This window comes from Canis lupus, chromosome 10 (assembly GCF_003254725.2).
Source record: "Canis lupus dingo isolate Sandy chromosome 10, ASM325472v2, whole genome shotgun sequence".
Lineage (NCBI taxonomy): Eukaryota > Metazoa > Chordata > Mammalia > Carnivora > Canidae > Canis > Canis lupus.
Window position 1 is genome coordinate 45,314,013 of NC_064252.1, and position 16,729 is coordinate 45,330,741.

At 45.4% G+C, this 16,729-nt stretch overlaps 1 protein-coding gene across 10 annotated transcripts in view; it reads right to left on the reverse strand.

Moving 5' to 3' along the window:
• Nucleotides 1–16,729, reverse strand: part of VWA3B (von Willebrand factor A domain containing 3B) — a 256,331-nt gene that overhangs the window by 222,669 nt on the left and 16,933 nt on the right. For all 10 annotated transcript variants that reach the window (XM_035696404.2, XM_025464606.3, XM_025464618.3 and 7 more), the window contains 3 exons: nt 15,007–15,166; nt 8,326–8,495; nt 4,586–4,701 (listed from right to left, as the gene is read on the reverse strand). In XM_035696404.2, the coding sequence (XP_035552297.1) occupies nt 4,586–4,701; nt 8,326–8,495; nt 15,007–15,166 (446 nt within the window). The remainder of the gene's footprint in view (nt 1–4,585; nt 4,702–8,325; nt 8,496–15,006; nt 15,167–16,729) is intronic.

The window sequence follows — 16,729 nt, forward strand, 5'->3', positions numbered from 1 at the left end:
AGAAGGGAAGTCCTGCCGCAGGGGGGCCGGATGGCTCAGAAGAGCTCCCGGAGGCAGCACCACACTGGTCCCACAGTAATTAGGCTCTGTTGGTACCCCTCCTCCTCTCCAACAGATAGTCAAGCCCAGAAAAAAAAGAAAAAGAGGCAGGACACCTACATGGAGAGAAGCACGGGAGGAGAGTGCTGTTGCTCACTGCCCCGTGAGTGTGAACGCAGGCAGGGACCCAGTCAGCTCCAGGCAGAAAGCTGAGGGGAAGGATGGCTGTGAGGATGGAAAGCACAGAATCACAGCTTCAAGTAGGCGTCATCTGCCAGAATTAATCTCCCACAATTCCTATATCTAAACCAAAAATCCTGTTCTCCACAGTGAGGAGGGCCCATCTGGGGGTGATGGAGCCTGCGCTGGGAGAAGGCAGACTCTCTAAGGCAGGAAGTCATCCCCAGAAGTGAAAGGTAAGGAGCCCACCCAGCGCCCAGGTTCCCACATCCAACTCCTGAGAGCCCGGCATATTATGACCTGGCCATCCCAGCGCTGCCGATGGCGGAGAGCCCAGGGCCATTCAGTGACCTAGCCCTATCTTCTTGCAGGTGGCAAACCATTCCTTTCTTGAAAGGTGGAGATTTGCTTCAGAAATGTAGATGGCTGAGACCATGCCATGACCTCTCCAATATCACTACTGCACCCTACACACACACACACACACACACACACACACACACACACACACACACCCCTTTCCCTTTGCCATTACTGTCATTACATTACTCTGTGATTGCAGGATTCAGGGGATGTCCACAGCAGGGGAAAAACAGTCTGCACAACTCTCCCTAATGTGTGAGAAAATGGGAATGAGGTAGTGACAAAAATAAGACTATGAAATTTTTAACAGCTCTATCTTGCATACCAGAGTTTATAAAGAGATTCTTGGCTGCCCTGGTTTCTGGACCCTTCCCAAACCATCACTAAGAGATGCTGTCCTGTTGGTGGTGACTCATTAGCCACAAGCAGATGCTTCACAAGCAGCCTGAGAGGGGAAGAGCAGCAGAGGAGGGTCAGGAAAGAGTCCTCGGAAAGGTAATACATGTGCAGAGGGGATGGAAAAACCCAAGTAAAGGCAGTGGGAGAGGCATCTTTGAGGGCTCAATTTAGAGTGAATATGTGTTGCTCTACAGAGGCAGCAAACATCAAGACAGAGCTAGAAAGTAGGGGCCCTATGCAAAAGTGAGGTTACATGGTGGGACAGGATTGAGCAAGCAGTAACCATGCTTGATTGATAAAAAAAAACTTCAGCAAGAGCTATAAATGTACTCCCAAAGTATTTAAATTTAAAATACCATCATTTCAATACACCTGTATCTTAATTCTTCAATACTTTTCAACTATTTTAATAACCCAGACACAATCATTAAAAATAATAAATTAGGGCAGCCCGGGTGGCACAGCGGTTTAGCGCTGGTTTCAGCCCAGGGCATGATCCTGGAGACCCGGGATCGAGTCCCATGTCAGGCTCTCTGCATGGAGCCTGCTTCTCCCTCTGCGTGTGCGTGTGTGTGTGTGTGTGTGTGTGTGTCTCAAATAAATAAAAAATACTTTAAAAATAATAATAAATTAAAACATGTATACAGAGGCATACATTTTTCCCTTTACCCCAGGCTCCATTATGACTTAACACATCAATGCCGGAGCCTGTCTTTATTTAAAATTGTGACATTCTGATCACCATGGCTTTTTTAGCATCAATTTTGAACTTTTAAAACACTGCACTGTAATATTATCTAAACAAGCACATGAAAAGACGCCCAGAATCACTAATCATTAGGAAAATGCAAATCAAAACCACAATGAGATACCACCTTCCACCCAGGAGGATGGCTACTGACCAAAACCAAAAAGAAAACAAACCAAAAACCAAAAAAAAAAAAATAATAATAATAATGCTGGAGAAGATGTGGAGTACCCACTGTCCATGGGAATGAAAAACAGAGCAGCCGCTATGGAAAACGATGCAGACGTTCCTCAAAAGTTAAAAACAGAACGAACATACGTGATCCAGATATTCCCTTTAGGGTATATATGCCAAGAACTCAAAGCAGTCTCCAGGAGATATTCGTATATGCGTGTTTACGGCGGCATTCCGCACAGTAGCCAAAAGGTGGAAGCAACTCAAGCGTCCACTGATGGATAAACGGACAAAGAAATATGGTCTATACATAGACAAGATGATTCTGACACCTGTTACAATATGGATGAACTTGGAGGACACAAGCTGAGTAAAAGGAGCCAGACACAAAATGACCAATACCAGACAGGGGTACCTAAGTAGTCAAATTCAGAGACAGAAAGTAGAATGGTAAATGCCAGAGCTGGGGGAGGGGAGAATGGGGATTTGTCATTTTAACCCGCACAGAGTTTCAGGTTTGTAGACGAGAAGAATTCTGGAGATGGGGTGCACAGCAATGCGAACATTCTTAGCACTACTGCACTGTGCACTGAAACAGTTAAGATGGTAAACTTTACGTTACATTATTTCACTACAGTTTTTTAAATGTTTATTTATCTTGACTACAGCTTTTCTGCACAGGGGTAGTGCATGGGGTAATGGGAAATTGTACCCTGAAAGACAATTATCTGGAGTCCAGAAAGTCAGTAATAGCAGGGAATTTCTTCCTGTTGCCAGGTCAGCTGTCTGAGCAGTGTTCCTCCAACCCCTCACTTGACAGTCTCTTTCCATGCAACAGGAGCCACAAAAAACCCCTGAGCAGGATTTCCTGAGGGGGCGTCTTCCCTCCCCAGGCCGGAGAGGGGCCCAAGTGAACTCACACTGGCAAATGCTTGCTTTCCAAGGGTGAGAAATAGGGAAAGGGCACTGAGCAAGAGGGATTGATCGTCTACCTCTGAGGCTGTGGATCAGGTTGGAAACCACACATTTTCCAGAAGAGCCTGTCAGGGATTTCTGGGCAGTTTCTGAGTGAGAGAAATGCAATGTTGGCATTTCTGGGACACTGTGATGGATAGAGGAGACAAGATTGTATGTTTAGGATTTGGGATCTCTCCTCAAATTCAGAACGTGGGTTCACTGAAATGGCACTAGAACGGCAGGCCACACTCTGAGCACTTCAGCCTCAGAAAATGTTTTAATCTATAATTTAATTTGTATGAGTCACAGGGTTGGGGAGATGGTAGATGCTGAAAATGTAAAGCTACATGGCCAGATAGGTTTCCCTTTATAACTAAGTTGCCAAGGAACACATAACCCAGAACTGAACCCCTTTACAAAAACTGGCATGTCTTGGGGAATGGGTCCCACCTCACACTCTTTACCCTGATTGAAACATTGCCCATGAGGTTTAATCTGGCAAATTACTTTCCCTAGGCATGGTATATATCCTGAATTAATTTTTTTCTGTTTGATTTAGCAGTAACCTTGCTTAACAATTGACATTTTTTTCAAATTCTCTGGAGATAGCCACTTCACCATCACAATAAAGGCATAAGGTACCTGAAACAGTACCACCCATAAGCACCACTGAGCTCTAGAGGAGGCTCTCCCCTACTTACTTGGAGGCACAAAGTGTGTGTAGGGGACAGGCTTTGTGACTCAACCCCCGGCCTTGGCCTCCACCTGACCACCTCACCCCTTAATGCAACTGTGTCCTCCTCAGGCCCAGTGCCCTTCTCTGGGGAGCCTCTCCCTACCATCCTGTAAACAGAGGACCCTGTCAAGCAGATGACAGGGTCAAGCAGATCCTGTAGCTTCTTCGCTCCTCCCAAGAGTAGTTCTTGCCTTATATTGAAGCTAGAGATTTCTGTCAATGACTTAAAATGAGTAGGAGGGTGGAGGTGGGGATGGGTCCTCTCAGACCACTACTTGCCATCACACCACAGCATCTCACACTCAAACACAAGCTTCCTTCTCTGCTTTTCTTGGTGGAGTTCACTTGGTGTCTTTGTCACTTTGCAATTTCATCAGCCCCAAAGAAACTCTCACCACTTGGTTTTCTGAGTAACCTTCTGGCACTAGGTTTTTTCTGAACCTAGTTCTGATTTTGTGACCTCACTCTCTATGCTTGTTAAACTCTCTGATCATCCTCTCTGAATGAAAGGGGGAGGTTCACTCTGCCTCCACAGGTTTCTGTGGGGCCCTGGCCTTTGCAAGAGGCAGGTCAATCCCACACATGAATCTACAAGCACTACTGTCACTGGGCGGAGCTACAGAGAACCCACAAGAACTGTGGGTGTCCTCACTACAGCAGCCAGCTCACCTGGACAGCAGAGCAGCCCTGCCTTCCCAGGCACTAAGTCCAGTACTGACACATCAGGACCACATCTCCAGAAGGTTCTCCAGTAGCTCAACACCTATTACTTAGGCCACTTCCCTTGGTGGTAATCAACTTATGCCTGGTTGCTAGGTTGACAAACTCAGCATTAATATCATGAACTGCCCTGGACCATATAAATAATAAAAAAAAGATACCGTGAGTCCCTACCTAGTGCTTTATTTCCCAAAGATGCAGAAAATCTGAAGTTACTAAGATAAAAACCACACTGTGTTGTTGTGTGGGGGGTTTTTGATCCCAGATACCTGGAGGGGGTTTTCCCTTTAGTTTCCTTAAATTCCAAGGAATTACACTGTCACCATCCTTTATGGCAAATGCTGGAAACTCCACACACTCTGTTCTCTCTGCAAATGCGTGGAATCTGAAACATGAAGAGATTTGCAACATTAGGCTACTAGTGCACACATCTATTCATTCTCCCAGGACCGTGAACTTGCTGTGGTGCCAAGCATCTTAGATGTTTCACGGCTTTTCTCTGTACCTGGTCAATTCCCCCAAACAAAAGACAGGCAGGCAAGAGAAGAGAGAACTGTAAATGTGTTAGGATTTTAATGGATGACTCTTCTCTTCATTAGAGGGTAATTAGCCCAAGCAAATGGTATTTATTGACCCAGGAAAAATGATATCCTCTGCTTTATATTTATCCTTCTGTTCCCAGGCTTCAATCATGTCAATACCATGTTGACAAGCCAACAGTCTAATGAGGCCCCAACAGTGCCCATGGCCCTGTGGGTTCAGTGTTGAAAGCTGGCGACAACAGGCACCATTAGCTCATCTGCCAATTGCTGATAGGCTTCAGTCAACTTTAACTCGGCAAACACGCACCTCCCCAAAACCTAAGTAGAAGCACTAATGAAAAGAATTCTTGTGTGGACAAGCTTTTAGGGCCTGATTCCTCAAAATGTGGTCCCATGAGCAGCAGCAGCATCTGGGAGCTGGTCAGGGATGCACATTCCTGGGCCCTACCTGGATCTGCTGAGGCTGAATAAGCACTTTAACGAGATCCCTGGGGAGTTCATGGGCACCTTAAAGCTCAAAAAGCCCTAGAGTAGTCTACAAAATGATGGGCTAAGTACACCCTTGACACCAATTATCTGGAATCCAAAAAGATGGTGATGGCAGGAAATTTCTTTCAGATTAATAGGAGATCTCTGGATAATGCTCCTCCAGCCCCTTAAGAGTTCTGCCTCTGCCTGTTCCTCAGCATGAAGAAAATCCTCAAGCAGGGGCTGGGATGGAGAGATGGATGCACAAATGGTAGGAGAGGTGTGGGGGCTTCACCTGGGCCATGGAAAGACTCAGGCCTATTTCTAAAGGGTTTCAGGTGGGACTAGAATGAGGACTTGAAGGAAATCAATAAGCCAGCCTTGTTCCAAAAGCCCCTCATGCAGACAATGGACCCTTAATCTGGCCGTGCCTGCCTCCCACAGGTCCTTCCACCAGAGCAGAAATGGCCAGTTTACTTTGTCCTGTGACCCTCTTACAAGGCAGAGGGGGGATGGCTGAGGTTTGTCCCGCCAGGTCCCACACCCTGAGAGCCAAGGCCTTTGGTGCCCAGGACTTCCTACTCTCTGATCCATTCTCTGGATTAGAAAAGAAAATAGGGGCAGGCATTTCCTCTGGCTAATACACCCTCATCTGTGCAGAAAGCAAAACCTGCTTTGTAGGCTGGTGGCTCTGTTCAGACACGGACCCAGGCGTTGGGGAAGCAAGAGTCCAGCCTCCCTGCAAGCTGAGCAGCTCAGGGCACACCCTTTATAGTTCCATAGTAACTGCACTTCAACAGCCAAAGGTGTGCGGATGCCGACCAAGAGACATGGGGTCTGTCAGGGGGTGCGGCAGGCCAGAGCACCACCGGTTGTGAGCTGGACGCACTTGCAAGGGCCAGAGCAGGGACAGGAAAGCACATAGTATACATGTCATCATTTCTGCAAAACTCACACTCAACTGTACACAGCCTAGAAGTCAGGAGCTGAATGGCAGCTTCTCCCATGTTAAATTATCCCCCAACCTCTCCCCAGCCCAGAGAAAGTGCCCCATGTGAATTAAGCAGGGGACCGGCAAGACAGGTGGTCCTGCCAGTTGCCTTTTACTCTCTCCACTAGCAAAAGTAGGACAGGGAGACCCCTTGTATTTGGGATTTGGGAACCCAGAATTAAAGCCAAACATCTAATGTTAAAAAATTTTCAAAATATTTCATGGGAGCCAGAGCAGTGGTCTTCAGAATCACCAGGAGTCCTGTTAAGAATGAATATTCTTGGCCCTCCCCTAGAGCCCAAAAATCAGAATCTCTGGGGCTGTGGGCAACATGTCTGCATTTTAAACAAACTCTCTAGGCAGCTCTTATGCAAAATGAATGATTATATGCATATTCCCAGGATCCCCTCTATTATGTAGAATCAGCCTGTAAGGTGAAGCCCTGGACCTCTGAATTATTAACAAGCTCCCCAGGCAAACATGATGAGCAATTAAATTTGGGAACAAATGCTCAATGGCAGAAATTGTACCCACTTCAGATAGGATAACTGAGGCAAGTTGTAAGGATTTTCCTTACAACTACTTAAGTAGCTGATCTCTTTCCACAAGAGACCTAAACCTATACACACAGACGAGGGTGGGAACGTTTTAAAAATGTAGATTCAGTTATTACTCAGCTATGATGAGGCCACTGAATCAGTTTAACTGCCACTGAAAATACAGTTTGCTACTCACAGCTGCTGCTGTAGACCATAGTGTATCTCCCACCCCCCAAATTCATATGTTGAAGACTTAAGCCCCAATGCAACTATATTTGACCATATTTGGAGATACAGCCTTTAGGAGGTAATTAATGTTAAATGAGGTCATAAAGGTAGGGCCCTGATTCAATGCAATTAGTATCCTTTGGGTTTTTTTTTTTTAAGATTTATTTATTAATTTATTTGAAAGACAGAGTGTGTAAGAGAGTGAGCAGGAATGGGGTTGGCACAGGAGAGGGATAGAATCTCAAACAGACTCCCTATTGAGCATAGAGCCCCATGGGACTCAATCTCAGGACCCTGAGATCATGACCTGAGCTGAAATCAAGAGTCAGATGCTCAACTGACTGAGCCACCCAGGTGCCCCAAGATTAGTATCTTTTTAAGAAGATACACCTGAGAGCTTACAGGCATGCTTGTGCACTCGCTCGCTCTCTCTCCTTTCCCCCTTCATCCATCCTTCCCTCCCTCCCATGAGAGGTTAGAGTTAGGAAGGCAGCTGTCTACAAGCCAGGAAGGGAGCTCTCACCAGAAACTGAATCAGCCAGTACTCTGATCTTGGACTTTACAACCTCCAGAAGTGTGAGAAATAAATTTCTCTTGTTTAAGCCATCCAGTCTGTGGTATTTATTATGGTGACCCAAAATGACTACTAATATAGTTCCCAAGATAAGGGGGCACACCACACCACACAGGGAAGCACAGGGCCAGTCAGCAGGCATGAGGGAACATGGCAAAAACAGGAGCAAGAGCCTTTATTGTGGATTCTGCAGGATAAAATGGGTGAGGCAGAGCAGGCAGGTTCAGAATTGGCTAACTGAAGAATTTCAGTGGGTTCTGGGGTGTAGGAGCTGCGCCAAGTTGTCTGGTACCTGGCCCTGGCATGATTAGTGCAGGGGAATAGCAGTTCTGAGTGTGAATGCCTGCAGGCACCAGAGCAGGCTCTGGATCAGTTAGTTCACATATGACAGGTGCACTCCTGGGTGAGTCATCTAAGCTCTCTGGGAAGTAGCTAGCTTTGGAGGGAGCAGTCTCCTCCAGGTCAGCAAGGACCCCTAAAGTCAAAGCATCAGACTTACAGAAAAGAATAAGGCAAGATTAATACAAGGAAGAGAAGAAAAAGCCATGGAGATGAAAGGCAACAGGAAAGAAGATAACACAGGAACAAATTGGTTAGGAAAACTACTGCTGATTTGCAGAAGCAGGCAGCTCACCCACTGCCACTCAAGAACACATTTTCTGCCTACCTGCTGTGGGTCTTGGCACTCAGATCCTTCAAGAAAGCTATAGTGCCTTCTCCTCTGGCATTGAAGGACACCGTGCAGACAGGGCATGGAATCTCCAAAGCCCTCTGAAGCAGAAGCCCCTTGGTTTGCTCAGGAACATCTCCCACCACAAAGTAGTAAATGGATTCAATCTGTAAGAGAGTAATACTGACAGTTTATCTGCCTGACGTGCCCTAGCCTTGTACTGGATTCACTGGCAATATAATTTCTACAAAATGGCCTTTGGGTGTAGAGGACAGCAAGAATAGCAGCACTGCTCCAAGTTTTGTGAGGACATTAGGGGGCCAAAGTCAGGATATGAGATATTCAAGGCCTGGTGTCAAGATGGTCTATTGCCAATGGTCACAGTCTCAGGTATTATATGAAAAGGATATGATTGGCCAACATGGAAAACATCTTCCACCAAGTCCATTGATACATAAGACAGTCAGGAGTGGCACAGCCACTGTGAGCAGGAAGCTTATTAACCATTTCCCATGGTGATGCCAGAATTCTATAATACAAACTCATCTATCCTCAGCCTGAGGCAGAGTAAGGGGTTAGGAGGTCATATTCCCACTTGGTTCATGCTCTGCTCTCCTGTCACAGGGAAACACATGCCTGGGAAGATGAGGCTGTCCTGACTTCATGGAGCATGTCAGGAGCCAAGTCTATACACACTGGGCCTTGACTCTTGCCACCATGCCAGGCCATGAGGAGAACAGAAGAATGAACAAATCCATGTCAGGAGCCCCACCATACACACACCCCAACCTTCCACCAGGGACCTGGGAGATGCACACCTCACCCAGGCAGGAGAAAATCCCAAAGTGCTCTCTGCTTAACTTAGAGACACAAAATCCACCCAAGGGGGCCCCGTGACCAGGGTCCCACCCCAGCCTCAACCCACTGTTCTTGCTCTTCCCAAGGATTCTTCCTTCTATGGTGTTTCATATCCCTACCACCAACGAGTTTTGTGAACTTGGGCAAGTGATATAGCTTCAGTTTTTCACTTATAAAAAGGAAGGTAATGCAGTGTACCTCGTGACTGAGTTTAAACAAGAAGACCTCCACATATGTATGCATATATCTCAGAAAGTTAAAACCCAGAGAGATCTAAGAGTACATATCATCTACATCTGTCCCTTAAAACATCCCAATTGATTGTTTCCACAGATACCTGGGGGAGAAACTCCAGAAAATGCACTGGTTTTGAAGGAATAAATAGATGTCACCACTCTCTTGGGACTCATGAGCCTTTCTCTGTTCTAATCACAAACCCCTGTTAGCTGATGGTACACAGTCAGGTACCTTAATTTGACTTCAAACCTGGGGCTGAAACACACATGGCCCAGAGATAAGAGGACTCATGGTCAGCCTCCCAGCTGGCTGGGCCACCCTGGCTGCAGCAGCTGGGGCCGACTGTGCCCAAGAGGCAGTGGGAGGAGGGTGGCCAGGGGCTCTGCTTGGGAGTGAGGCCACGGCCAGGGGTGGAGCTGGGAGCAGCCTACTCCAGCGACAACCAGAAAAGCCCACCCCACCCCATGACTCTCTCTAGGGCCTTTCAAACCCACTCCCTGATTTCAAAAAAGGACCTAATGGGAAGTAAAGACTGAGCTACGATGTTTCTCTCTTTCAGCCATTTACCGAGAGGCAGAAAAAACACTGAAAGAAGGAAGAAATGGAGTTCTCCACATTCCATGTGAGGCAACTAATATTCTTCTCCCAACAAATGCATTTTCTTTCCCTTCTCCCCCTGTGTCACTCGTTATCTCGCTGAGATATGTTAAACAGGCTCCCCTTCGCCACACTGTTATTAGTGCTCTGGCTGAGTCCAGGCCCAACCTTACCCTGGCGACAGGTTCCACCTCACAGAAGGATCTACAGTCACATGTGGCCCAAGGGAGGAGAACAGACACAGGGAGTATTTTCTAAGATTTGTTAGTTCAACAAGGGAATGAGTGAGGACAAACATCTCTAGGTGGTCCGTCAAAGGCTTCTGACATGCTACATCTCTGTTGCACATCATGCCAACTCAGCTGCTCTGCTCTGGTGATGACCTAAAAGTCTGAAATCCTTGTGCAGAAATGTTTTTCCCTTGAGATTTCATCAAGCTAAAAGTTGCAGTAGCCAGCAGTTAGTCAGGAGTGAGTCTTTACTCAGTCTATGGGATTATTCACTATTAAGTTCACGTCTCAGCTTCTTAATTGCCTATGTTTTCAGTTATCCATGCTATGGATTTCCTGGGACATGCTCTCTAATGAGACCACCTATCCCACCCCCAATCCACTCCTGTACACTGCCTTCCTGCCTCTCATTTCCACTCACATAATGACACTGAGAAAAAAAGAAGAGGAAGGCAAATATGCTTACCTAGTCCCATCCCCCACAAACTGGCAAAATGCCTTTTAAAGTGACCTGGCTTTGGGGTCATCTGCTCTTTGGGATAAGCCAACATGAATTATTTTATTCAAAGCTCACAACAGTCCCATGGAAAAATGAATTCTTATTACCACACTCAGTTTACAGATGAAGAAACTGAGGTCTGGGCAGGTTAATTGACCTGGTCTTTCAGCTGCCTAACCCCACGAGCTTCTGCCTTTGCAGTTGATTCTGTTGGCTCATCATGGCAAGGCTAGTCACCTCTTAGAGACGGATGTGAATCCCAGAACTGTGCGAGCAAGATTATGAGAGAGGAAGGTGGCTAGAGACAGGCACTGTTTTCACTTCCTTGGCTCCCACACCATCCAAGGCTCCCACCCCTGATATCAACATCACTGACCAAAAACTGGGTGAGGTTATATGGTTCAAGGGAAGTGTCCTCAGTGGAATCCTCTCCCCTGACCCAGTACTTCTGAGCATCTCAGGGCAAGGGCCGGTCTTGAGGATTAGCAGCAGCAGCCAGGACCGGGAGCAACTTTCTCACTGACCAGCATTTCCCTAAATGCTAATTTGTACTGAATTGGATAGCACAAGATATAGGAAGTATTTTGGGTTCCATTCAGTTATTTTACTGTGAGTCAAAAACTCTTGTCATTTTACACAACATAAAATAGGGTAGAGCATTTCTGTTTCCACTTGAAATGTCTTATTCTGCCTCAGTCATTTGTTCTGCAGCTGTCCACAGCAACCTGCATTTAGCCCAGCTAAAGAGGCCTTGACATCTTCTCAGACATAGGTTTGTAGGAAAAGAGAACCAGACTGGCAGCAGCTGCTTCTACCTGACTGTCCTCTGCTATAGCCTGTCAGAAGCCTCTGGCTGTAAAAAACTCCACTCTCCAAGAATGAAAGTCAACCAGAACAGCAATGAAAAGCCTAGCAAAATTCTGTCTTGTTCTTCATCAAACTTTGGCTGTTTCAACAGTTTTGACCAACTCCAGACCTTGGATCTGACTTTCAGATTTTCCCTATACCTGGGGTAGCCCTTTCCTTATTCAGCCCATTTTGATTTTCTGATACCCTCATAGTGGTTATTGTCCTCTTGATGTCAATCTGGCTCAGTTCTCTAATCCTTCCTAACACCCCTGACTACCACAAACTTTCTGGCCTGCCAGGCTTCAGGGTCCCTGTCTCCACCCAAAGCTCAGCAAATTCTTCTGCTGGTCCCACATGCAGACTCTCACCCTTCAATTCCAAAAACTCAAATCTGTATTATTTGGGGAATGGGAATTTCTTGGACTCACATCTAGACCCAACCTCAAGAATCTCAACAATGTTTATTTTCCATTCCTTCAATGTCCAACAAACATTTATCAAGCCCTTGCCAGGCACTGTCATTTTTAGGGACAAGGTGAAAAGATCTGATGCCTGGCTGGCTGACTGCCAAGCTTGTGATTGGTATGGCCAGCCCTTTAGTTTACTATCTAGTGGTGAAGGTTCCTTATGGAAACATACGGGTCTGTCTCTAATTCACCCATTTACTCTACCAGTGAAAAGGATTTTTGTTTTAAATAAACAAATGTGTGCCTATCAGCTGGATGGAAAAGAGGCTGAGACAACACACAAGAAACACAGGGACCCTTTGGGCAGGTAGCCTTCTGCTGAAAGTAGGAGCAAAGCCCCCTCAGTTAGCCTTCTTAGGTAGTTGGGAATCAGGGCTTTGGATAGCCAGCCCTTTCTTTCCCAAAAATTCCTCATAACCTGAATTAGCAGGCCTTCCAGGGCCTCCCAGAACAATATCCCTCCCTCCTCATTAAGGCCAAGAAAGCTACCAACCTCTCAAAGATGCATCCTGGGACCACGAGACACTGCAGAGCAGACACCCTGCACTGGACAGCATACCTGGGCTCTGAGGACAATGCAGCCCCTCTAAACTGCCAGATGTTGCCTCGGTACCCCACAGGCTGCCTTCCCCATAAGCCAGGCCCTTTGACACAGGACACAACAGGATACTTCGTCCATCAGTAGTGCTTTCTACATGCTGCCATCAGAGCTGGGATTCAAGCAGACCCCACACTGCCTGGTGCCTCTGGATTCGAAGGCTCACCCTCAGTCATTCCTGCCTCATCAGTCTTCTTACCCAACTAGGGGTACAAAGCCCACTTCTGGAGGAGGCCAACAGCCTCTGAGCATCCTCCTTCACCCTTACCCAGTGCATCAGTAGGCCCTTCCTCCTCATGTGGATCAGGTACAAAAACCCAACTTCCATGTTAACCTAATCAAGATTATACTCACTCTCCGGATTCTTCTCAGGACTCACTCATGGGAGATGCTAACCCAAGCAGATTATCCTTGTTAGCAAAAGTCTGGGTACTGAGATTTGCTATTCAAAAGTTTCTTAAACCTTATATCTTTTCTATTTATAGAAAACTCCAGCTATGTGGATCAATTTGAAACTCAGTGGGGTGGGCATGAGGGCATAGGGCAGAGGAGCAGTCCCTCAGGGGAACCAGTTCTTCTTCCCACTCTACACACCTCACCAATATAGGGCATGGCATTTTTATATAGGAAGCAGTTGCAGTTACTAGAATTTTCCTAGGGAACCACATCAGATATAAGCTCTAGGAAGAAGGATACAGTGGTCTGAACATGTTGTATATTTGCCATACTCCACAGTCTCTTCTCAAGAGTTTTTAAGTGACATTTGATAATCAGTGCCTGTTAACCTCTCTCTGGGTTCTTCCTCTTCTATAAAACTTCCTTGGAACTCACTAATTGTTCCATATTTCCTGGGCTGGAGATGAACCCAAAAAAGGAGAAGCACAAACCAGAGAGAAGTAAAATAGAAAATCAAAGGTTACCAGGAAATCTTCAAGTCATGGCAGGTCACCAGAGTCAGCTATGACGGAGGTTGCCAGGTGAACAAAGAAACAGAACACCCGTGCGTGCATGTGTGTACATACAGGCATGCTCACACGGACACACACACACGCACGCACACGGATCTAAGAGCCTGTATAATGTTCCATTTGTGAATGCTTATTATAGTGTCCAGACAATTGAAATTTTACAGATGTTAAAACAAACTTGAAAGGCCAAAGAACAAAGTAGCTTCTATTTTGTTCTTTAATGGGAACCATTTGTTCCTCTGGCTTCGAAAGGATAAACAATGCATTTCCAATTTTAAACTATCATCCTCAGTATCAATAAACAGTCTGGTGACCACTGGGGGCTATCCTTTCAAGGTGCTAGCACATGGCCTCCTTGCCCAAGAAAGGACTTCTTAATGTAGCAAAGTAAAGCACGAAATCCACAGAATCACCAAGAGTCCAGAGCAGAGGAAGCAATTAAGTATTAATTAATATCAATCAATAAGCACTAATTAAGTATTTATATCCAAAAGGAAAGCAGATCTGTTCCCCAGGGAAGCTGAGGCTGCCAAAGGACCCCACCTGCCCAGAGTCCTTCCCCACTAGCTTGCCACTCCTTTCAAGTCCCATCCTTAGAATCACTCACAAAAACAAACACCCTTATGGCTAAAAGAACATAAACCATTGTCATTTCAACACTTCTTCCAAGTAAAGCTTCATATTCAAAAGGTCCTATCAAAAAGCACATGTGAATGCAGTAATATTAAAAAATGGATGATTCATCTGCATAAATATACTTTACCTTGAAAAGCACATGACAGACCCATTTGTGAAGAAGAGGAACTGGGAGAGATGCAGAACATAGATGTGGGGAACCCCTATATCCTTAAACTCAGGGTTCTATGAAGAGTCTTCCCAACCTCTCTCCCCCATAAGAGACAGACTGATTTATCTAATTGTCAGGATAAAAAGAGCAGAATTAAAATATGAGATATGAACAACTATGCCTAATTTCCTGTCCTTTCTCAATGCTCAGTGGCTGTGAGCAGCATGTGGCTCTGCTGGCACTGGCTAAATGAGGGTCTACCCTATGCCTTAATCACCCAGAGGGAGCCCTGCCAGGCTCAGAAGGCAGGGTTAGAGATTCTTATTTTGGTTGGTCTGGCTCTGCCATCACCAAAGCTGCTATTTTGATTCCCACTTGGGGCCCATCACCTATTTCTCAATTGGTTCAAAATTCAGAGGTGAACAGGATTAAGACTTATAGGGCTCCTCAATGCCAGAGATAGGATCTCTGTGGGATGCTGCTGGGAGGACCCAGGTCAGCTGAAAGACAGTATGAGGATACTGGGTGTGAAGAGACAAACTTGATGCCACCTATGTGACCTGGGGCTCACCATGGATGCACACTTACCGTTTTGTCTTTCCCAGCTTCCAACAGAACATCCAGGCGGCTAGCCTGGCTCACAGCCAGCTCAAAAGGCAGTTTCTCAACCCAACTGATGGCAGCAGCTATGGACTGTTCTGTCACAGGAGCAGCATTTTCCTGCCATTTCACAGGCTCCTGAGAAATCCTGAAAGCAATCACATAGCCCTGTCATGGGACAGTGGGCAACACAGCTCTCAGCCCTCAGTCTCAGAGCTGAGAACAACAAGCCACTTAACATCACCAGAGCTGAAGGAAAGAAAATGCAGCTCTTGGCCCTCTAAAAGTCACCCACATATCAGGTGAGCTGTTTAAGATTGCTTTCCAAAGCACCATTATCTTCCATAAGCTGTACTGACTAGGAAAGACAATGCATATAGGAGAATTTAAAAATCTCGAAAATGTAGATATTAACAGCTGCATTAAAATTATTGAGGGAGTTATTTTCATAAACAACCAGTTTATATACAACTATCTTCCATTAATAGTAAATGTATAAAGATTCACAGCATTAAGATTTATAAATCAGCAGCAATTTTATTTCTCTAAAATTTCATTTCTAATTCTTTTAAAACGCTGTTTTCATTGTTCTGAATTCCAATCAGTTACCCCTCTGGATCAAAAATAGTATTGAGTTCAGCAAAGCACTAGTTTTTAAATCCTGGGACTATATGTTGAAATCATGTAGTTTGGACATAGAAAGGAATAATGGAATTCCCCTCAAGAAAGAAAAGCCATGGGCAGCTCAGGTGGCTCAGGGGTTTAGCACCGCCTTCAGTCCAGGGTGTAATCCTGGATACCCAGGATGGAGTCCCACGTCGGGCTCCCTGCATGAAGCCTACTTCTCCCTCGGCCTATGTCTCTGCCTCTCTCTCTCTGTGTCTCTCATGAATAAATAAAATCTTTTTAAAAAAAAAGAAAAGAAAGAAAAGCCATTTGAATTTATTTATCTCTGTGTTTATAATCAAACAAATTATATGAATCATTTATATATTCATAATTATAAGAACTACATGAATCATGGACTAATGAGCCAGCCTTGGCTGTTCATCATAACCCACCCTGAGACAGAGGCTGCCTCACACATAGAGGGGTCACCTCTATGTGGCCCCTCTGGGTAGAAATCAGGCTGAGTGGCCTAAATACAATAGCATAGGTTCCCAAAAAGCTAAGGCATTGCAGACTTAAGACGTTATTCCTTCAGTAATATATCTGTGACAGAAATAGGAATCTGTGATAGAACACAATTAGGTGTCATCCCCAAAGACATCATTTGTTTAGCTGAAAATATTTTCTTCAAAAGAAAAACTCAGAGAGATGCCCGCTTCATCCAGATTTTTCCTATCAGGGAGGTAAAACCACTGTTCCACATGAAAAGTTGGCCTTCCAGCCCAAATTCTCTTGAATTCAAGAATCCATAAATAATTGTGAAAACTCTGAAATACGGGAAATTCTATAAAACCGGCCACCTGCTGTTGTATTAAGGGGATCAACTTACAAGGGAAGTCACGAGCTCAGTCTGAAAACAGTGATATCTGTGACAAGGCTGAGTTCATTATTCAGGCTAAAATCTAAAATGACAGGATTTTTATGGCCTTAAATATATATTCAATGTAATTCTTATTCTCATATTTTGACCTTACCATGCATTGAAGAAAAGTAGGTTTGTAAATCTCTAATTTAAAAACGAAGATGCTACATGCAAAGCAGA